Source organism: Pollachius pollachius (genome assembly GCF_949987615.1).
Source record: "Pollachius pollachius genome assembly, chromosome: 6".
Lineage (NCBI taxonomy): Eukaryota > Metazoa > Chordata > Actinopteri > Gadiformes > Gadidae > Pollachius > Pollachius pollachius.
This window is the reverse complement of record NC_136939.1, coordinates 10,036,057-10,058,804: the sequence shown is the minus strand read 5'-3', so window position 1 is coordinate 10,058,804 and position 22,748 is coordinate 10,036,057. Positions and strand designations below refer to the sequence as shown.

The 22,748-nt window shown below is 44.0% G+C and overlaps 1 protein-coding gene and 1 pseudogene across 2 annotated transcripts; one reads left to right on the top strand and one right to left on the bottom strand.

Moving 5' to 3' along the window:
- Nucleotides 1–2,518: 2,518 nt before the first annotated feature.
- On the bottom strand, nucleotides 2,519–10,009 carry LOC307077616 (matrix metalloproteinase-18-like; annotated as a pseudogene). The gene is made up of 11 exons: nucleotides 9,997–10,009; nucleotides 7,117–7,244; nucleotides 6,491–6,744; nucleotides 5,878–6,041; nucleotides 5,438–5,563; nucleotides 4,862–5,017; nucleotides 4,493–4,646; nucleotides 4,179–4,315; nucleotides 3,656–3,815; nucleotides 2,920–3,023; nucleotides 2,519–2,628 (listed from the first exon to the last, which is right to left on the bottom strand). The product of its transcript is annotated as a matrix metalloproteinase-18-like (transcript).
- Nucleotides 10,010–13,933: 3,924 nt separating this feature from the next.
- Nucleotides 13,934–21,272, top strand: LOC307077615 (matrix metalloproteinase-18-like; the record flags this gene model as incomplete). Its single annotated transcript, XM_079739045.1, has 10 exons — nucleotides 13,934–14,059; nucleotides 15,396–15,649; nucleotides 17,791–17,954; nucleotides 18,271–18,396; nucleotides 18,821–18,976; nucleotides 19,135–19,264; nucleotides 19,461–19,597; nucleotides 19,947–20,106; nucleotides 20,739–20,842; nucleotides 21,163–21,272. 10 exons carry the CDS (start codon nucleotides 13,934–13,936, stop codon nucleotides 21,270–21,272), a joined length of 1,467 nt encoding a protein of 488 aa, XP_079595171.1.
- Nucleotides 21,273–22,748: the final 1,476 nt, after the last annotated feature.

Sequence of the window (22,748 nt, the reverse complement as noted above, 5' to 3'; positions counted from 1 at the left end):
TCACAGATTTCTTTCGAGTACCCCCTAGACCCTTCCAGGTACCCCTCGGGGTACTAGTCATTGAACAATCGCTGGGCGATTGATTTTCCCATTTCTCATTGACAACTTTAAAAACAGATGACATAGTGACAACCCAATCATATGTGCCAATATAATGTCATCGTTTTAACCACTTCCCTGTCTGATTCATTATTGCCGTAAACTACGTCAATAGACCATATGTAATATTTGTATTTACGGATTTATACAAGCCAAGACTATAGACAGAAACACACACACACACACACACATACACGAACACACACGCACACCCACACAAACACACATACGCACACAATGAACGTCAAGACAAAGTAAGCGACGCATACACGAAAGCGCACACACACGCATGCACACACACACACACACGCGCGCGCGCGCACACACACCGTACGTCAAGACAAAGGCAGCAACACACTGACCGAGCTAAGACCTTGTTTTTAAACATAACGGCTAAACGAAGAGAAGAGACAATTTCTACAGATAAGATAAGTCACGTGATCTTCACAGATAACAGATAAGTCACGTGATTTTAAAGAGACAGTGTCCCTATAACACAGAACGAAAACATGTCAATAACACAATATGGTGAATTATGTCTCTAAAGTCCACCACAAGACTAAACTTTGTTGCTCAAATGTAATATTACCCTCCTCCTTGAGCCTACCGAAATGTCTTTACACTTTGTTGTTCAAACTTAATATTACCCTCCTCCTTGATCCTCCCCAAATGTCTTGCGATATTGATATCCCCCCTGTGTATGCTATGTCTGACTGTAGGCTACTGCTGCCTGTCTTGGCCAGGACACTGGAAGAGATGTTTAATCTCAATGATGTTTATACTTTCAACTAACCAATAGTAGTTGCCTTGCATTTGATGTCAATGCACTTTTCATCCCTGAATAACAGTAAAAGCTATTTAATAATTGATTTGCATGCATAGTATTCTACACTTTCCATTGAACAATTACCCCTGTTACCATAAATTGACTAATTTTATAATGTAATCAAATGCTCACACACTGGCTGATTTCAGACACTCGTGTAAGTCCTGATATTCTCCAAATAGGACGTATGTGTGAACAACATATCCTGACATTTGTACCCTGAAAATCTCCTGAATAATACTACCCCTGAGGTAGTATTTTCTCAGTAGGAAATGTAAATTACCTTATATGTGGATGGGGAGTAGAAAGTCGGTATTTCTCACAACACTCCAGTGGGCGTGTTGATGAAGCTTCTGCATGTCATTGAGTGGCCCCCTAAATGATAATCAGCCTGTTGACTTTTGTTCGCTGAATGGTTAAAAAATATTTAAATGTTGGCACTGCTTTTTAAGAGTCATTTGGGGTGAACGAATGTTAAATGTTATAAAATTATTGGAAAAATGTTATTATATTATGCGCTCAGAAATTTGTTACATTATCGACTCGGCTTTCCACATTATTGCTATGGGTTCAATTACAACTAGAGGTTGAGTACAGTGTAATGTAATCATTGTTACCACTTCTCTGTGTGGTTCTTCCTTTAAACGACGGAGCCCACAGACAGAAACACACGCACAAACACACACAGGGGCACAGACACACACACACACACACAAAAACACACACACAAACAGACATACACAAACACACACACACACACACACACACACACACACACACACACACACACACACACACACACGCAAGCAAGCACATCATGCGCCTTGCCAAACACACAAACACACACACACACATCTTCATTACCATAAATGGAAATCTGGGGAAACATATACAAAACATACAAACACTATTTTGTTCTACAAAAGATGGCAATTAGAATCATTAACAGAGCAGAATATCTTGACCCAACCAATACATTATTTATAAACTCAAACACACTTAAATTAAGGAGTAAACATGTGGAATACCTTAGAGGAAGAAATTAAAATGTGTAACACGGTAAAACACAAAGACTTAAAGAAATATTGAAAAAGAAGATGCTTAACAAATGTAAAAGTGAAGCATGGAGGACTATGGAACTGTGAATATGAATGTGGATTTAATTTGTTTGGTGTCATAATTTTGCAATTAATATGTATAAAATATGCAGTACTTAATTACAATAATAATAATCATAGTAGTTGGAAACAATTGTATTTGAAAAATAAAATAATAATAAAATGATGATAAGATCCTGAGGGACAGACGAAAAAAAATAATACGTATATAATGTAAAAAGGGTAGGTGTAATAAGCAGGCGCTCTATCCTATACCTTTTCGGTTAGTACTTTTGAGCAATGTCAATGTATAAATTAAGATGACAACTTTTTTTAAACTTTTTTTGTGTTTTTAACTAATGACATGTATGCAATGTTGTGTATATCTGTGATCGAAATAAATAAACTAAGCTAAACAAAATGAACTAAATAATAATCATCAGGGCATTATGAGCGATGAACAATCAAGCCATGCCTCCCTTCATCAGCGTGTCATTCAGAGAGCACTGCATCCCAGCATATGACCAGCCGGCCTTCTGGAGATGACATAGTTCACCTCAGGGTCGTACTTGTACTGGAATCCTCCTTTGAAGATGTATACGAAACCTGTGTGGGATGATGGGTACACATCAAGCATTAAGCAAAGTAGGATTTAGTTATGGTTGGTGTGTTTGGTATAACTCTCACACCCACATGATCAAATGGATGGCAAATCAGAGGCAGGGTTTGGATGTGATTGTCTTTGTAAACGTCCAGACTGGTGGTAAGGTATCCATACCTCACTACCACTAGAGTGGATACATAATAAATGCACAAATCAAGGCTGCAACATAGACATTAACTCCTACATAAAGTGTTGGGTTTGATTGTGATAAATCAAAACATTACATACTGTACCCTTATAAAAAATAGCTGCATCGAGGTGAGAGGGAACGCCCGGCCATTGCTGGTCTATTGGCGCTGGGGACCCCTCCTCCATTGTCTTCTGCTGCTCGTTGTACCTGGTATACAAACAGAGGTACATGCTGATGGTAAATCCTTCCCAACTGCTCTGACACATCTTATTCAAGATACAAGACCCACAATCATTATATGAGCTACAGACATTGATATTCATTATCTCATTGAGATGACTAATGGTATTTAGTATATATAAAGAAACACTTGTCTTGCCTTATCCACAACATCAGTCCACATCAAGTATCAGGCAGTGTTAATCAGTCACCGGGGAGAATGACATCATTGTCTTTCATTCACCCATTCACCCTTCCTTTTACATAGCCTGTCTGGCCTCAGCCTGTTTGGCCATGCGGACAGACACTTCAGATTAAGACAGGAGGACCCCTGAGCCTAGCACTTAGTGTAGCCTCCATATAGGTCAAAACGGAGCAGTGTTGAATGGATAGCAGGTCAGGATAGTCTATTGCCAAGGGTGTCTGTCCGCCAGCCAAAAGCTTCTGGGTTCGAAACCCAATTGCGTGCAGCCGAACTAGAAGGCCTCCTTAAGCAAGATGCCAAACACATACCTGCTCTTTAAAGACATGTATATGGAATTACTGGGAAACTACTAAAAAACTGTGGGAAAATAGCCTCTGGAAAATAGTAGTAAATATACAAAATGGATTTGGGGTACCTCCAGCACTCAGTGCCAGTGAAGAAGACGGTAAGGTGTGCGAAGCGGAAGTGAAGGGCAGCGTCTACCGCCTGCACCCTTGGAGGGAAGCCCAGGTCTGAGATGTTCCTGGGGAACCCTGCCATCAGATTTAACTGTCTGATCGCCCAGTACTGACTACCTTTAGACACACACACACACACACACACACACACACACACACACACACACACACACACACAGGCAGACACACAGACACACACACACACACACACACACACACACACACAGTGAGGCGCAGACACACACACATACATTCAAACACAACCGAACAAACATAGAGGCGTAGACAGACACACACACACACACAGGCTTAAACACACACACGCAGGCATAGACACACATGCACACACATTCAGACACCAGCAGGCAGACACAAACACACACACACACTCATGAGTCAGACATAGACAAATATTGCGACCAAGTAATAATCTCGGTGCCACTATAAAAAATGAATCATCTCGAAAGAGATTACGCATACCTTTAAAAAAATAGAGTTGGTTCATCTCCACATTCTCATAGACGGCGTCCATGTTTTGGGGTACAGCATCGGGCCACAAGCCACGGATCAGACTGATCCCGATCTCATCAGATGTCGGATACTTACGCCGCATAAATCTATAAGACAGGCAGGCCATGGGTTTTTACATGTTGCTTTAATGAATGGGTTGCCGTTATTTTGACTGTGATCGGATGATCATTACTGTGAGGAAGGAATTTTGGCAGACATCCAGTGAAATGTTGTCGCCTGCTCTTTCACCTGCTCCCGTAGGTCATGGGTTTGTACAGGTGAACTTTGCTTTGTCGTCGCGGTGCAGAACGTCGTTGAAAAACACGATCTCCTGCTGGAGTTCTGTCACCGCATCAAACGACAAATTTGGGTCACACTTGTCAGGTGTCAGAGGAGGGGGCCTCTTAGAGAAGAGGGAAGCATACTTCGGATTGATGCCGGGGGGGGGGGGATGTTAAGTAAGGTTTGTTGAGCAACTTATAAAACTATTATTTCATCAGCATTTTATATATATTGCTAAATTGTCATTTCAGTTCTTTATTTTATATGTAATGTCATTACATTATAAAAAAAAGTCATGATTTTGTGTTGTGAAAACACGCTGGATCCGCGGTGCATTGAGAACGGGTTGTGCGTTGTATTTCCTGACCCACCGTACATGCTCTGGGCCGCCTGGACATCATGTGGGGCCCGCCGGAGGTCCGGCAGGAAGCTGTACGTCGGGTACATCACTGCCCCGGGGTCCATGGCATGAGGCAGGCCCAGGGCGTGGCCAAACTCATGCACTGCCACCGCAAAGAGGTTGAAGCCTAACAGAGTGCCACACACACACACAAGGTCAAACATGTATGCATCATTCACAATGCATGTACAGATATTCGTTTTATTTGCTTGGAATTTCTGATGAATCGATTTCTGTGGATTACAGATGTTAAAGTCCAATAAAAACGTCCATAAACAATCAGTATAAATATGAACCACCCTTATCTGTACACACATGCACACATGGATCAAACCCGAAATAAAGGGACACATGCACACACGTACAGAAACACACACACACCTAGGCATCCATGCCCACAGACACACAAACACACACTCACAAATACATACACACACACATCATCGATCAATCATCACTTGGCTGTGCAATGATATCCATCCTCATTAAGCCTGTCAAATTGATTTAAAACACATTTTTTCCCCCCAACGCCTGTGGCAACAAGTACCTGTGGAGTTGAAGCTCCAGCCTTCATCTTCATCAAAGTGAACATCCCCACCGAGGTCATCGCCAGGCAGGAAGGTGTGAGCCAAGGCTCCCCCTTTGCCATCGAACGGAGAGCCGTCCTCATGATCTGTGGGAACAGCACATAAAAACACACATTGACAACAAATGCAAAGTCAAGTAGCGTTACTGAAGGGCTAATTATGGTTTCACGTCAATGCAACAGAAGGTGATTTATAGACCCAATATGTCCTTGTGGACCCTCCTTGCGTCCACCACAAGGGCCTGACGTGCGGCTCCGAGAAATTGGAACCTGTGATTGGTCCGCTCACTTAAACCCGACGCAGAACCTAAACAGGTTCAGGACTGCGTCGAAGCGTTTGCGTGGTCGACGTGGAACCATAATCAGCGCTTTAGTTCTTCTTTGGTATCTGTGGAAGCCACAGGGGCCCTCGCCTCCGTGGTGGAAGGAGATGACGATGTCAGCGTCCCTCCGGCTCCTCCTGCGGACGCGGACGGGTGTCACCTCCGCCCACAACCTCCACGCCCTCCGGAAGGCTCTGTGGACTTTAGCGGAGCCGCTGGCAGTCAGGCCGTAGCTAGAGATTCTGGGATGACAACACCTTTACTAAGAAACAAAAAAGAAAAGTAACTTAAGGCTCAATTATGTTTCCACATGGTTTTCCACCCCATTACCTCCTTGCGGATCCTCCTTGCGTCCACCGCAAGGGCCTGACGTGCGCCTCCCAAAAATTGTAACCTTGCGTAGAGGCGATGCAGCAGCCTGTGTTTGGTCCATTCACTAAAACCCCACGCAGAACCAAAACAGGTTCAAGACCACGTGGAATCATAATTGTGGAACCATAATTGACCCTTTACAGTACATGCTCACAGTGTCGATTTGTTGACGTTAGGGTGGACCACTTCATTCACCTAGTTGCCATTTTGGGTTCCATCTAGCTAGCTTGGTTGGAGGGTCTGAATGCGAAATAGCGCATTCAGCTAGCGTAACCAAGATGGCCGCTGCTGTATGGGGGAATAAAGCCCCTGGTAAAATCTGTAGCTGAGCGTACTCCTCTTCCAGCGCCACGTGTTGTGGAAGGGCTCCACGTCAGACAGGCCATACCGAGGCCTCCGCATGAGCGCCAGCGTGTCGGGCGTCAGCCGGCCGTTGTCAGGAAGGTCGAAGTACCGCTAGATCTGCTTCACCGCCGCGGAGTGCCGGTCATCAGCCGTGGCGGGGCTGACTGCCCCCCTCCTCTGCCAGTCTGACTGGGACGGCCGGTAGCCATATAACTTCTCTAAGTAGCTCTGGAAAGAAGAGACAACAAAAGAGAAAAGGGAGGTCTTCTTTTTTTTTTTACTCTTTTTATTGGTGTTTTGTACGATTCAAAACATTGGCTTTTTTTGCAACGTCATCTCCCTAACCAGGGAAAAACATTCCTGTCAAATATTAATTAATCCGGGGCTAAAAATAAAAGTCCTTTGGTTGACAACACATTAGTCACTGCTCGTGTTTGCAATGTCACGCTACCTGGTAAAGGAAAAAAATACTTGCGACAACATTCATTTAGAATACCGCCACAACAAAAACAAAGCACGGATGAATCGCTCATCTTTGCTACTCCCTGGGGTCCTATCCTTAACCATCCTTAACCATAATCATCCATCCATCATAAATACGTTTGCGAACATCACCTCGTCCTGTGATGGGCCAGGTGGGCCAGGCCAGTCTGCAGTCAGCAGGGGAAGGCTGTGGAGCTGAATGGGCACCAGGAGAACCAGCAGTCCCAGCCAGAGTGTCCCTATCTCTTCAAGGCACGTCCCCACAAGGAGGTCTCTCTGGATGTACGGCTGGCTGTGCGAAGGGCTGTGTCTGTGCGTCAAGGTACTGCGAAGACCCCTGAAGCACACCGTTAATCATGTCTGTGTGCCTGTGTTTGTGTTTGTGTGTGACGTTTTGTGTTTGATTATGAGCGTGTGTGTGTGTGTGTGTGTGTGAGTTTTTGAGTCTGTGCGTGTGTGGGGGGCTAGTCTGGAGACGGCGGTGTGTGTAGGTATGTATATGACTGTCTGTCTGTTTCTGTGTGTCATTTAATTTGTGTGTATGTGTGTGTGCATGCGAAAGAGATAGTTTCATTATTTTGTGTGAGTATGTGCATGTGTGTGTGTGTGTGTGTGTATGTGTGTGTGTGTGTGTGTGTGTGTGTGTGTGTGTGTGTGTGTGTGTGTGTGTGTGTGTATGCACAGGGGTACGGGCACAGTGGGTTCCATGCACAGCAGGTCTCATCGTAAACACTAAAAAGGCAGCTCCAAACAACTGCTTCCACCTCTCCGTCCGGAAATGTGTGTTATAAGTCATGGATTTGCGTACTCAAGGCATATCTATGAAACATTATAACAAGGTGTTGTTCCGCAGTGGAACCGCACTCCAAGTCTTAACCTGAAGACACACAAGACCCCCTCTGTAGGACTAGAAGTTCTTTGCCTTTTAGAGAAGATGTATTGGCTGCAGCATTTGTTGACATGCCAACATAGCAAAATATGTTTAGTTGATGAATCTAAATGATTTTTATTCATGAAAATGATGTCACATTGTTGAGGTGAATCATTGGTAAACAAAAAGGGTTGTTATTGAAATGTTTTAGTAAGTGTCGTCAGTGCTGAACCTACCACAAAAGACTATATAGATGCCATAGAATTCCATAACTTTGTTAGGAAACAAAGTCAGTTAAGTTCATCTACCCGCCAAACAGCTGGTGAAATATTCTGATGTCTGCACCGCATCAGTAATAGATATAATGATTATGATGCATAAATACACACTCATGCTTAATCCATTGCACTCGACAATATCACACAGTGGCTCTGTGCACCACCAGATAATGCAGTGTACCATGGTGGCACTGGGAGTGTTGGATTAGTCATGCAGGTGGAAGGTGTGCCTGTTACACACTGGTTGTAGTTCCTGCCGTGTGAGGGTGGGGTGCTCAATGTCCACTGTCACCTTGTTCTCCTTCCTTCACTGCCCCCTGATTTGGAGAAGCATGTATTAATGCATTTCAACCGGCGATGAGAAGATTAGTGGTGAGGGTGACCAAGAGCAAATACGTAGAGCTCCATTAAAACTGACTAACTGGTCTCACTCCCATACACTGACACTCATAAACCAAGGCCACACACAAACACCCATCCAGATTCATCCTGAAACAGATTTCTCTGTTAGCACACATGCTCTTGTACCTATAGGGCTAGTTCGAGCTGTCTTGGGTATAAATTTGACAATAGAAAGACGCTAAAGGAATGAATCCTCTGATACCCCGGATGAGATTTCTAGTTTACAATCAAATGTATGAGTGACAATTTGTCAATGCCTTTGTTTTGTTTGGGAGGTTAGAATCTATCATTATAAAACAAGTCTTGACAAAGATTCCTTCTGTTTTGTTTTAGTCAAAGGACGAGAAACAGTATTGGCTCTGTTATTAATCTATTCCGGCCCGACAAAAATTATGCTGTGGGAAGAACTTGTAAATGCACCAGCGTCTGACTGCACCTATGAGCACAGTCAGACGTTGAGTAATGCAGGGGAATCCCAGGGCCCGGTTCCCTACGTCCTCAGAGGAATTATCTTAAAACGCAGATGCAGTAGAGGACGTGAGTGTATAAAGTAAACCATGATGCCATGTGTTAGTCACATCAAAACTGCAGACCAAAGTTTTAATCTAATATTAATAACCCCTGATTCATTTTTACTCTGAGTTGGTATCGAAAAGATAAGCCTACCCACGTGTATTGGACATGAAGACATTATAAAAACCCTACTATGACGAGCCATGTAAACAAACAAATACATTTACAAATAAAGAACCACAGGTGGGCATAGGGAACAAGTTTCTGGCCTTCCCTTACATTACTCATGTGTCTTGAAAGCTACAGTCATACGCTGGTACATTTACAAGTTGGAAAAACTCCCCAAGCCTATTGTTTGTAGAGCCGGAATCAAATAGTAACAGAGCCAATACTTTTCCTGGTCCTGTGACTAAAACAAAACAGTAGGAATCTTTGTCAAGACTTGTTTAAAAAGGTAGATTCTAACCGCCCAAACAAAACAAATTCATTAACAAATTATATGCTGGCATTTGTCACTCACACATCTGATTGTAAACTAGAAGTCACTTCCGGCAAATCAGTTGATTCATTTATTTAACCTCTATTGTCTAACTTTAACCCAAGAAAGCTTGAACAAGCCATATAACTAGTACAAGAGCATGTGTTCTAGCAGAGAAATCTGTTTCAGGATGAATCTGGATGGGTGTTTGTGTGTGGCCTTGGTTTATGAGTGTCAGTGTGTGGGATTGAGACCAGTTAGTCAGTTTTAATGGAGCTCTGCGTATTTGCTCTTGGTCACCCTCACCACTAATCTTCTCATCGCAGGTTGAAATGCATAAATACATGCTTCTCCAAATCAGGGGGCAGTGAAGGAAGGAGAACAAGGTGACAGTGGGCATTGAGCACCCCCACCCTCACACGGCAGGAACTACAACCAGTGTGTAGCTGGCACACCTTCCACCTGCATGACTAATCCAACACTCCCAGTGCCACCACGGTACACTGCATTATCTGGTGGTGCACAGAGCTGCTCTGTGTGATATTGTCGAGTGCCATGGATGAAGCATTGTGCGTGTATTTATGCACATAATCATTACATCCATTTCTGATGTGGTGTAGACATCAGTGTACTTCACAAGCTGTTTGGTGGGTAGATGATTTCGTAACAAAGTTACTTGAATCCTGCAGAGACTCTGGTGAGAAAGAATAGCCGTTTGCCACCTTGTGAAATGTTAGAAGAAATAGAGGAAGTAACCAGAAATTACTTGCGTGGATACCCCTCTTCAATGTTTTTCAATGAGCGAGCGCCACGTGTGTGTGTATGTGTGTGTGTGTGTGATTACACACACTGTAACGCAAGTGTTGTACACTTCTTTATTTGGATAACCGTTCTGCTGTTGGTGTTATGGCGCATAACACAACGGTTCTTTGACGTCTCTGGTATTTCCACAAGGCGACTTTAGTTGGGGTTATCTCAGCCATGATTGAGAAGGAATTGGGGGAAAGGAACTTTGGCTTTGACTCCCTGAAGTACATGAACCACGACATGGAGGAGAAAGGGATTGCTCCCCGCGATTGTCTCCTGCTTGAGCCCAGCTGCCCGCTGCAGGTGATGGTGTCTAAACGCTGCCCGCAGCCTGCTGCCCGCTGCAGGAGGTGATGGTGTCTAAATGCTGCCCGCAGCCTGCTGCCCGCTGCAGGAGGTGATGGTGTCTAAACGCTGCCCGCTGCAGGAGGTGATGGTGTCTAAACGCTGCCCGCAGCCCGCTGCCCGCTGCAGGAGGTGATGGTGTCTAAACGCAGCCCGCAGCCCGCTGCCCGCTGCAGGAGGTGATGGTGTCTAAACGCAGCCCGCAGCCCGCTGCCCGCTGCAGGAGGTGATGGTGTCTAAACGCAGCCCGCTGCCCGCTTCAGGAGGTGATGGTGTCTAAACGCTGCCCGCAGCCTGCTGCCCGCTGCCGAGGCGGTGGTCCCTCGGCAGCGAGGCTCCGGCGGGAGACAATCGCGGTCAACAATCACAGGCAACAATCCCTTTCTCTTCCATGACATGGTTCAGTCTACTTCAGATTGATGTGGACTTGGAAGAACCAGAGACGTCGGAGAAACCGACGCAGTCGTTTGAGATTCATAGTATCGTCTGGAGGCACACACAGCTTTTGGCCGTGATCAGTAGCGTGCGGTGACCCTAAATTTCAGTGGGGCAGAAACTGCTGGTGTATGACCACACCCACAATTTGTTTTTGTAATATACTTCACATCACTCACATCCGTGGTCAATATATCCCCTTGTCCTGTGCACACACTTGCTCGAAAAAGTAGACATGGGAAACAAAACACAGCATTTCTCTTTGAGCAACCACATAGCCATTATTTATTTTCATGCCATGCTCGGGAGAAAGTTATGTTGTAAGTTTTCCCCCTATTCTTCATTTGTTGGATAATGTTTATGTCCGGTCTGTCTGGGCCAAGTTATTTGATTGCTAACTTCTCTTCCAATTTTTACCTCTCAAATGTTTTTTTAACAGTAACTCAACACTTTTAATCACAGGTGCAACACCACTCGCCATATCTGCATCTGATATAGAAACGATGAAAGATACGCGCGGAATAATTGGAGTTAAAACAGTCCTAGAATATGACCAAGGGGCAGACCACTTTACGACCATATAGGAGTCTTATAGCGCGGATTGCAATTTTTATTGCAGCCTGCAGGGTTATGCGATAAACATACGGAGGATCGCAGTCGCTGAGCTGCCCTGCCCCAACATTGCATGACACGTTAAACTCAACTAGAATCGCCGCCCACCATAATCCAAAATTTGATGTCAACAGACTAAAAATAGTTGGAAAGCCTACAGAAACTATAGATAGTTAATATGACATTCACATTATTAACATAATTTACTGAGGAACTATTTTTTTGGGAGCATGCTTTTGCAGGGAGTTCACGTTACGGTTGCGCTGGCTTCCGGGTGCCGGGGGCTGCGGGAGGACCCGACGTGAAGTCCGGAAGAACATTTGTGCGGTGTGGGGGTGACGTCAGACGGGCGAGACCAAGTGTGTGAGAGGAGAGGGGTGTGTTGGGGTACTTGGGGAATATTTAAGGTGTCAGGGAAGTAGAGGGTAAGGATGGGTTTTAGACTAATGTCTGGAGTAAGGTGGGTAACTAGGGGTGGGGATAGGTAAATCGGAAATGTGTAGGGGAGGGTTAATTGAATTAAGAGGGGTATGGGTCAGGCCAGGTAGGATATATTCAGGTCCAAATCATGTAGGTGGGGCAGAAGGGTCTGAGGTGAGCGGGTGACAACACCTGGTTCTTAGATCAGCCAAGGGCTTTAGTAGTGCCGAGGGGAGGACTGTTGTTTTTTCGATTATTGAAAGTTATTTGGAATTATTGATTGGGTTTTTTTTGGTGTTTATTCATTATTCATTTTTTTTTGCCTCCTGATGGACATTTTTGTACCGGAATAAATTCAGGTCAACGGCCTTACTAACATCGTTCGTACTGCCTCCAATCCTTCCACCGCCGCAAGGCTCATCCTGGTAACAGTGTGCCTTGCCATTGCGATATATCCACTGTAAACAGAGCGCATGGTACCGTGGCTGCAAGCTGGTCAGGGCCACACCCCCACCCTCCTCCTTGACCCGCCTCTCTCCTCCTCATTTGCATTAAAGCTACAGACACCGAAACGGTGCGTTTGGGGAAAGCTCAATATGCGACTGGCTCGTAGTGGCTTTAATTCTGCACCACGGCTGAATTTAGGGAACGTCTTCAAATACTGTGTAAGGGGCCCACTAATATCTATATTAAAGCATCCATGAAGTAGCATGCCATGGGACCTTTAAGAAAATATTGTCAATGTTAAAATGCAGACCTCAATAAATGTTTTTGCTTCCTTGCTTTGACAGGTTTGGTTTTGTTTTGTTATGGAATTTATTGGCATCTACAAAGTATTTTGTGGCAGGTTCAGCAAAGACGACACTTACATTTCAATAACAACCCTTTTGTTTACCAATGATACACCTCAACAATGTGACAAAATCATTTTAATGAATAATAATCATTTAGATTCATCAACTAAACATATTTTGCTATGTTTACATATCAACAAATGCTGCAGCCAATACAACTTCTCTAAAAGGCCAAGAACTTCTAGTCCTACAGAGGGGTTCTTGTGTGTCATCAGGTTACGACTTGGAGTGCAGTTCCACTGCGGAACAACACCTTGTTATTATGTTTCATAGACATGCCTTGAGTATGCAAATCCATGGCTGATGACACACATTTACAGACCGAGAAGTGGAAGCAGGTGTTTGGAGTTGCCTTTTTAGTGCACAGATACACGCACACACACACACACATACTCACACACACAAACACATACACACGCACACACACACACACACACACACACACACACACACACACACACGCACACATATGCACATACTCACACACAATAATGAAACTATCCCATTTGCAAACATATACACACACATATACTCAGGCACAAAACAAATCATGCACGCATTTACACACACACACGCACACACACACATGAAACGACACAAAGAAACACACACACACACAAATACACACACACACACTCACAGACACACAGACACATACAAAATCATAATAAAACACAACGTCACACACAAACAGACACAGATCTACACTCACACACAATCATACACAAACACACACACACACACACACACACACCCACACACACACACACACACACACACACACACAAACACAGGCACACAGACATAATTAACGGTGTGCTTCAGGGGTCTTCGCAGTACCTTGACGCACAGACACAGCCCTTCGCACAGCCAGCCGTACATCCAGAGAGACCTCCTTGTGGGGACGTGCCTTGAAGAGATGGGGACACTCTGGCTGGGACTGCTGGTTCTCCTGGTGCCCATTCAGCTCCACAGCCTTCCCCTGAGGACTGCAGACTGGCCTGGCCCACCTGCCCCATCACAGGACGAGGTGATGTTTGCAAAGGTATTTATGATGGATGGATGATGGGTAAAGGATAGGACCCCAGGGAGTAGCAAGGATGAGCAACTCGCCCGTGCTTTGATTTTGTTGTGGCGGTATTCTAAATGAATGCAAAGTCTTCCCGGGACAATTTTGCTGTGTTTTTTTTTCATGTAAGTGATGGTTTTGACGCGATGATGCCTTAGTTGTATGTTGGCCCAGTTCAAGTGGAATAGTTGCTTTCATGTAAAAGCCTCTTCTGGTGCCTTGCAGAAGTGCCTGCTCTTTACTGTATATATGGTGTATTGTTCAAACTGATTGTTCCTGCTTTACCCATAGTAATAGAAAGTTATTCCATCGATATGATATTCATATCTTGTAGGTAAAATGTTTTTTATGTTGCCCTACTTTCACCAATTAACAGAGAAAATTGATTTTGGGGTACCTCCAGCCTTCGCTCAGGTGTGCGAAGCGCAAATGAAGGGCAGAGTCTAAATCTTTTTTAAAAAAGGAAGTGGGTTTGAATCATCCTTCAATAACATTTATTTTACGTAAATACTTTATATGAAATCCTAGCAGGTCGGGAGAATAATAGGTGCTGTATATGTGCAGTTTCTAACCCTAATACTTAACTTTAATAAAATAAAATGTGGTAAGCTGATCTTACAATATACTGCATGTGACCCCACTCTTGGCTGTGGTAAAGAATCTGCTGAAGGTGACATAATTAGCTACTGATATCTACACTTATTGTAAGAAGCCTTGGACAACATCTTCTGCTGTATAACATAAAAACCATCCCTTTTTCATGCATTAAAGATCAGAGATCAGAGTTCAGAGGTTAGTTGCATCAATGGTTGTGATTAATGCATGTTGCATTAGGGAACTAAATACGACTTTATTTTTTGTTCCACCCTCCTCAAAATAGTCAAAATCCACATCAAAATCTGCTGTATAGACTACATGTGTACCTTTTTCTATCGTCACAACGTCAATACTATAGTAACCATACTAGTCTTCTTCGGCACTGTATGTCGATGACACCTACAATTACAAAGCATGAGTATACCCATTACTAAGGCTTTATTAAAGGTTCAGTGCAATGGGTGGAATGTTTTTCTGGCTGTTGACGCTTTCCGCTCTGTGTGTGTGTGTTTCTGTATGTGTGTGTGCATGTGTCACACATATATTTTTTTACCAGGCAGCGTGACAGTGCAAACATGAGCAGTGACTACTGTGTTGTCAAACAAAAGACTTTTATTTTTAGCCCTGGATTAATTAACATTTGACAGGAATGTTTTTCCTTGGTTAGGAGGATGACTTTGCAAAAAAAACAATGTTTGTTGTCTCTTCTTTCCAGAGCTACTTAGAGAAGTTCTATGGCTACCGGCCGTCCGAGTCGGACCGGCAGAGGAGGGGGGCAGTCAGCCCCGCCACGGCTGATAACCGGCTCCGCGCGACAGTGAAACAGATGCAGCGGTACTTCGGCCTTCCAGACAACGGCCGGCTGACGCCCGACACACTAGCGCTCATGCGGAAGCCTCGGTGTGGCCTGTCCGACGTGGAGCCCTTCCACAACACGTGGCGCTGGAAGAGGAGTACGCTCAGCTACAGGTTTTACCAGGGACTTTATTCTCTCATACAGCAGCGGCCATCTAGGTTACGCTAGCTGAATGCGCTATTTCGCATTCGGTCCCATCCCACCAAGCTAGCTAGATGGAACCCAAAATGGCCACTAGGTGAATGAAGTGGTCCACCCTAACGTCAACAAATCGACACTGTGAGCATGTACTGTTAAGGGCATAGGCGTCGATTACGCCGGGGACGCCGGGGACGCGTCCCCACCAGTTTTCGGCAAGATTCATTTTGTCCCCCCCAGAAAAAAAAAAAAATTAAAAATTAAAAATTATGTTGGTTGTGGTATATATGTTATCAATATTGTAATTGGTTTTTGACAAAATATTGGTTTGAATAAATTCAATTGGTCTGTTATAAATTCAAAATTAATTTAAATAGGAAAGCTAAACGTTAAAGCACATAGGGCAACACTCCGGTAGCACTAGGCATGCTAGCCAACAGTGTGTCGCGCTGGTAGAGGCTAGCTAGCTAAAAAAACTCAAGAATGACATATTTCTAGAATAATATTAATTTAACTGAGCTCATAAGACACTAGCACACTTACTGTGCATGTCAGCTTCAACTGGTTAGCTTTAAAAAAAAAGCTCTGATGTCCTGTCCACTCCTTTTTGACATTATGCTGTATAATTAACTAGGTAGGATGAGAGAATGTCGGGCTCTGGTTGTATCGCTATCTCGTCTTTTTTCAGTCGTGACTAGATGCCCCCTCTGCAGCACCGTAGTTGTGGATTATTTTTGTATGAGGCGCCAGCCTGGCTTGGACAATGAATGAGATATTAATACCAATACTCTATGGCTGGTATGCAATGATGAGGCATCAGACCGTCAATTAATTTTAGCCTGAATACATAGGAAAAAAACACCAGACCGTTAGTACCACGGATGGACAGTATCAGAGCGAAAACCTGTTGAACTAAATGGATGTGGTTAGGCAGCAGGCATGCAGGCAACCCCGCGGGATACATCTGCAGACCACTGGCACATTAATAAAGGTAAGATCCGATATTTATTGCCTAAGATTTGCTGGTACTTTGGCAAGATCATTTTTTGCCCTCATGTGGTCAGCTGTTTTAACTTGAAATAGTACTACTAGCCATAGCCTCCAAGTAGCTTAATTTAAATTATCCAGTGTTTGCGTTCTTACGATGTTGGGTATAGACTAGTGGATATTACGATAGTGGAGTCGGTGGAGTCAGTCTCTTGTTGACTCAAAGTGACTTTTGGTCATTCGCTTTGCTTGAATTCTGGAATAATTGTGTCTGTGTGGTTGGGGGGGGGGGGGGGGGGGGGGGGGGGGAAGTGCATTGGTTTCGGTCATAATGCCCTGTAGATTGGATGGATGTGTGTTGTGAATTGAGAACAGCCAGCTGATGATGTGATATATAGCGTTCAGCTATAATTATTTTTAGCTTTTTCAATCTTTTTGTAGTGCTATGTGTAGCTACACGTTTGCCCCTTCTGAACTTAAACACGTAGGTAATAAGCTCCTCTTTGTTTATGTTGGTATAGCTCATGCCATGTCACGTCAACATTGAGTGCATCATGGAGCAGAACATAGTGGGTCATCATGTCCAATGCTTTTTGAAAACGCTTTCTTCATAAAACGTGTCAGACATCATTTTTTTGTATACATTTTATATAAGTAAGCTACATGGGTATCTCGTCTTTCAGAACCTTTCATGACCTGCGCTAAAGAAAAATAAGGTGCATCCTCAATGTACCCAGCACTTCTGAAAAAGCACTCCAGATTGCGTCTCTGTCCCCACCACATTTCAAACCAAACTGACGCCAATGGTTAAGGGTCAATTATGATTCCACAATTATTGATCCAGGTGGTGACGTGACGCAGTGACCACGCAGTCGCTTCCACGCAGTCGTGAACCTGTTTTGGTTCTGCTTGAGGTTTTAGTGAACGGACCAAACACAGGCTGCTGCATCGCCTCTACGCAAGGTTACAATTTTTGGGAGGCACACGTCAGGCCCTTTCGGTGGACGCAGGGAGGGTCCGCAAGGAAGTAATGTGGCGGAAAACCATGTGGAACCATAATTGAGCCTTAAGTTCTGAGTAGGCCAATACATTTCTTTTTTGTTTCTTAGTAAAGGTGTTGTCATCCCAGAATCTCTAGCTACGGCCCGACTTCCAGCGGCTCCGCTAAAGTCCACAGAGCCTTCCGGAGGGCGTGGAGGTTGTGGGCGGAGGTGACACCCGTCCGCGTCCGCAGGAGGAGCCGGAGGGATGCTGACATCGTCATCTCCTTCCACCACGGAGGCGAGGGCCCCTGTGGCTTCCACAGATACCAAAGAAGAACTAAAGCGCTGATTATGGTTCCACGTCGACCACGACGTGGAACTTCGATGCAGTCCTGAACCTGTTTTGATTCTGCGTCGGGTTTTAGTGAGCGGACCAATCACAGGTTCCAATTTTTCGGAGGCGCACGTCAGGCCCTTCTGGTGGACGCAAGGAGGGTCCGCAAGGACATATTGGGTCTATAAATCCCCATTTGTTGCATCAACGTGGAACCATAATTAACCCTTCAGTAACGCTACTTGACTTTGCATTTGTTGTCAATGTGCATTTTCATGTGCTGTTCCCACAGATCATGAGGACGGCTCTCCGTTCGATGGCAAGGGGGGAGCCTTGGCTCACGCCTTCCTGCCTGGCGATGACCTCGGTGGGGATGTTCACTTTGATGAAGATGAAGACTGGAGCTTCAACTCCACAGGTACTCGTTGCCACAGGCGTTGGGGGAAAAAAAAATTGTTTTAAATCAATTTGACAGGCTTAATGAGGATGGATATCATTGCACATCCAAGTGATTTTTGATCGATGATGTGTGTGTGTGTATGTATTTGTGAGTGTGTATTTGTGTGTTTGTGGGCATGGATGCCTAGGTGTGTGTGTGTTTCTGTACATTTGTGCATGTGTCCCTTTATGCCGGGTCTGATCCATGTGTGCATGTTTGTCAGGATAAGTGTGGTTCATATTTATGCTGATTGATTATGGCCATTTTTATTGGACTGTAACATCTGTAATCCACAGAAGTCATTCATCAGAAATTCCAAGCAAAGAAAACGAATATCTGTACATGCATTGTGAATGATGCATACATGTTTGACCTTGTGTGTGTGTGTGTGGCACGCTGTTAGGCTTCAACCTCTTTGCGGTGGCAGTGCATGAGTTTGGCCACGCCCTGGGCCTGCATCACACCATGGACCCCGGGGCAGTGATGTACCCGACATACAGCTTCCTGCCGGACCTTCGGCTGGCCCACCATGATGTCCAGGCGGCCCAGAGCATGTACGGTGGGTCAGGAAATACAACTCACAACCCGTTCTCAATGCACCGCGGATCCAGTGTGTTTCCCCAACACAAAATCTTGACTTTTTTTTATAATGTAATGACATTATAGATAAAATGAGGAACAAAAATGACAATTTAGCAATAAATTGTTACCCCCCAGGCATCAATCCGAAGTATGCTTCCCTCTTCTCCAAGAGGCCCCCTCCTCTGACACCTGACAAGTGTGACCCAAATTTGTCGTTTGATGCAGTGACAGAACTCCAGCAGGAGATCGTGTTTTTCAAAGACAGGTATGCACTGCAACGACAACGCAAAGTTCACCTGTGCAAACCCATGATCTACGGGAGCAGGTGAATGAGCAGGCGACAACATTTCACTGGATGTCAAAATTTCTTGCTCACAGTAATGATCATCCGATCAGTCAAAATAACGGCAACCCATTCATTAAAGCAACATGTAAAAACCCATGGCCTGCCTGTCTTATAGATTTATGTGGCGTAAGTATCCGACATCTGATGAGATCAGGATCAGTCTGATCCGTGGCTTGTGGCCCGATGCTGTACCCCATAACATGGACGCCGTCTATGAGAATGTGGAGATGAACCAACTGTTGTTTTTCAAAGGTATGCGTAATCTCTTTCGAGATGATTCATTTTTTATAGTGGCACCGAGATTATTACTTGGTCGCAATATTTTTCTATGTCTGACTCATGGGTGTGTGTGTGTGTGTCTGCCTGCTGGTGTCTGTATTTGTGTGCATGTGTGTCTACGCCTGCGTGTGTGTGTGTCCGTCTGTCTATGCCTCTATGTTTGTTTGGTTGTGTTTGAGTGTGCGTGTCTGCACCTCTGTGTGTGTGTGTGTGTGTCCATGCTTGTGTGTGTGTGTGTGTGTGTGTCCATGCATGTCTGTGTGTATGTGTCTGCCTGTGTGTGTGTGTTTGTGTGTGTGTGTTTGTGTGTGTGTGTCTAAAGGTAGTCAGTACTGGGCGATCAGACAGTTAAATCTGATGGCAGGGTTCCCCAGGAACATCTCAGACCTGGGCTTCCCTCCAAGGGTGCAGGCGGTAGACGCTGCTCTTCACTTCCGCTTCGCACACCTTACCGTCTTCTTCACTGGCACTGAGTGCTGGAGGTACCCCAAATCCATTTTGTATATTTACTACTATTTTCCAGAGGCTATTTTCCCACAGTTTTTTAGTAGTTTCCCAGTAATTCCATTTACATGTCTTTAAAGAGCAGGTATGTGTTCGGCATCTTGCTTAAGGAGGCCTTCTAGTTCGGCTGCACGCAATTGGGTTTCGAACCCAGAAGCTTTTGGCTGGCGGACAGACACCCTTGGCAATAGACTATCCTGACCTGCTATCCATTCAACACTGCTCCGTTTTGACCTATATGGAGGCTACACTAAGTGCTAGGCTCAGGGGTCCTCCAGTCTTAATCTGAAGTGTCTGTCCGCATGGCCAAACAGGCTGAGGCCAGACAGGCTATGTAAAAGGAAGGGTGAATGGGTGAATGAAAGACAATGATGTCATTCTCCCCGGTGACTGATTAACACTGCCTGATACTTGATGTGGACTGATGTTGTGGATAAGGCAAGACAAGTGTTTCTTTATATATACTAAATACCATTAGTCATCTCAATGAGATAATGAATATCAATGTCTGTAGCTCATATAATGATCGTGGGTCTTGTATCTTGAATAAGATGTGTCAGAGCAGTTGGGAAGGATTTACCATCAGCATGTACCTCTGTTTGTATTCCAGGTACAACGAGCAGCAGAAGACAATGGAGGAGGGGTCCCCAGCGCCAATAGACCAGCAATGGCCGGGCGTTCCCTCTCACCTCGATGCAGCTATTTTTTATAAGGGTACAGTATGTAATGTTTTGATTTATCACAATCAAACCCAACGCTTTATGTAGGAGTTAATGTCTATGTTGCAGCCTTGATTTGTGCATTTATTATGTATCCACTCTATGGTAGTGAGGTATGGATACCTTACCACCTACCACTCTATGGTAGTGAGGTATGGATACCTTACCACCGTTTACAAAGACAATCACATCCAAACCCTGCCTCTGATTTGCCATCCATTTGATCATGTGGGTGTGAGAGTTATACCAAACACACCAACCATAACTAAATCCTACTTTGCTTAATGCTTGATGTGTACCCATCATCCCACACAGGTTTCGTATACATCTTCAAAGGAGGATTCCAGTACAAGTACGACCCTGAGGTGAACTATGTCATCTCCAGAAGGCCGGCTGGTCATATGCTGGGATGCAGTGCTCTCTGAATGACACGCTGATGAAGGGAGGCATGGCTTGATTGTTCTTCGCTCATGATGCCCTGATGATTATTAATTAGTTTATTTAGTTTAGTTTAGTTTATTTATTTCGATCACATATTACACAACATTGCATACATGCCATAAGTTAAAAGCACAAAAAAAAAAAAGTTGTCATCTTAATTTATATATTGACATTGCTTAAAAGTACTAACCAAAATGCTTCACTTTTATATTTGTTAAGCATCTTCTTTTTCAATATTTTTTTAAGTCTTTGTGTGTTACCGTGTTACACATTTTGATTTCTTCCTCTAAGGCATTCCACATGTTTACTCCTCCATTTAAGTGTGTTTGAGTTTATATATAATGTATTAGTTGGTTCAAGATACTCTGCTCTGTTAATGATTCGAATTGCCCTCTTTTGTAGAATAAAAATAGGGTTTGTATGTTTTGTGTGTGTTTGTGTGTTTGGCAAAGCGGTTGATGTGCTTGCTTGCGTGTGTGTCTGTGTGTGTGTGTGTGTGTGTTTGTGTATGTCAGTTTATGTGTGTGTGTGTGTCTGTGCCCCTGTGTGTGTTTGTGCGTGTGTTTCTGTCTGTGGGCTTCGTCGTTTAAAGGAAGAACCACACAGGGAAGCTGTAAGAATGATTACATTACACTGTACTCAACCTCTAATAACCTTTTGCCTATAATTTTATAACATATAACATTCGTTCACCCCAAATGACTCTTGAAAGCAGTGCAAAATTTAAATATTTTTTAACCATTCAGCGAACAAAAGTCAACAGGCTGATTGTCATTTAGGGGGCCACTCAATGACATGCAGAAGCGTCATCAACACGCCCACTGAAGTAGTGTGAGAAATACAGACTTTCTAATCCTCATTTACATATAAGGTGGTAGGGGTAGTATTATTCAGGAGATTTTCTGGGTACAAATGTCAGGATATGTTGTTCACGCATACGTCCTATCTGGAGAATATCAGGACTTTCACGTGTGTCTGAAACCAGCTAGTGTGTGAGCATTTGATTACATTATAAAATTAGTCAATTTATGGTAGCAGGGGTAATTGTTCAATGGAAAGTGTAGTATACTATGCATGCAAATCAATTATTAAATACTGTTACTGTTATTCAGGGCTGAAAAGTGCATTGACATAAAATGCATAAAAGTGACATAAAAGGCAACTACTATTGGTTAGTTGAGAATATAATCATCATTAGCCTACAGTCACACATAGCATACACACAAACATAAGAAGAATAAAACAACTAAAACAGTCTGCAGGGGGGAGGGGGGATGTCAATATCGCAAGACATTTGGGGAGGCTCAAGGAGGAGCGTAATATTAAGTTTGAACAACAAAGTGTAAAGACATTTCGGTAGGCTCAAGGGGGGTTGTAATATTACATTTGAGCAACAAAGTTTGGTCTTGTGGTGGACTCTATAGACATAATTCACCATACTGTGTTATTGACATATTTTC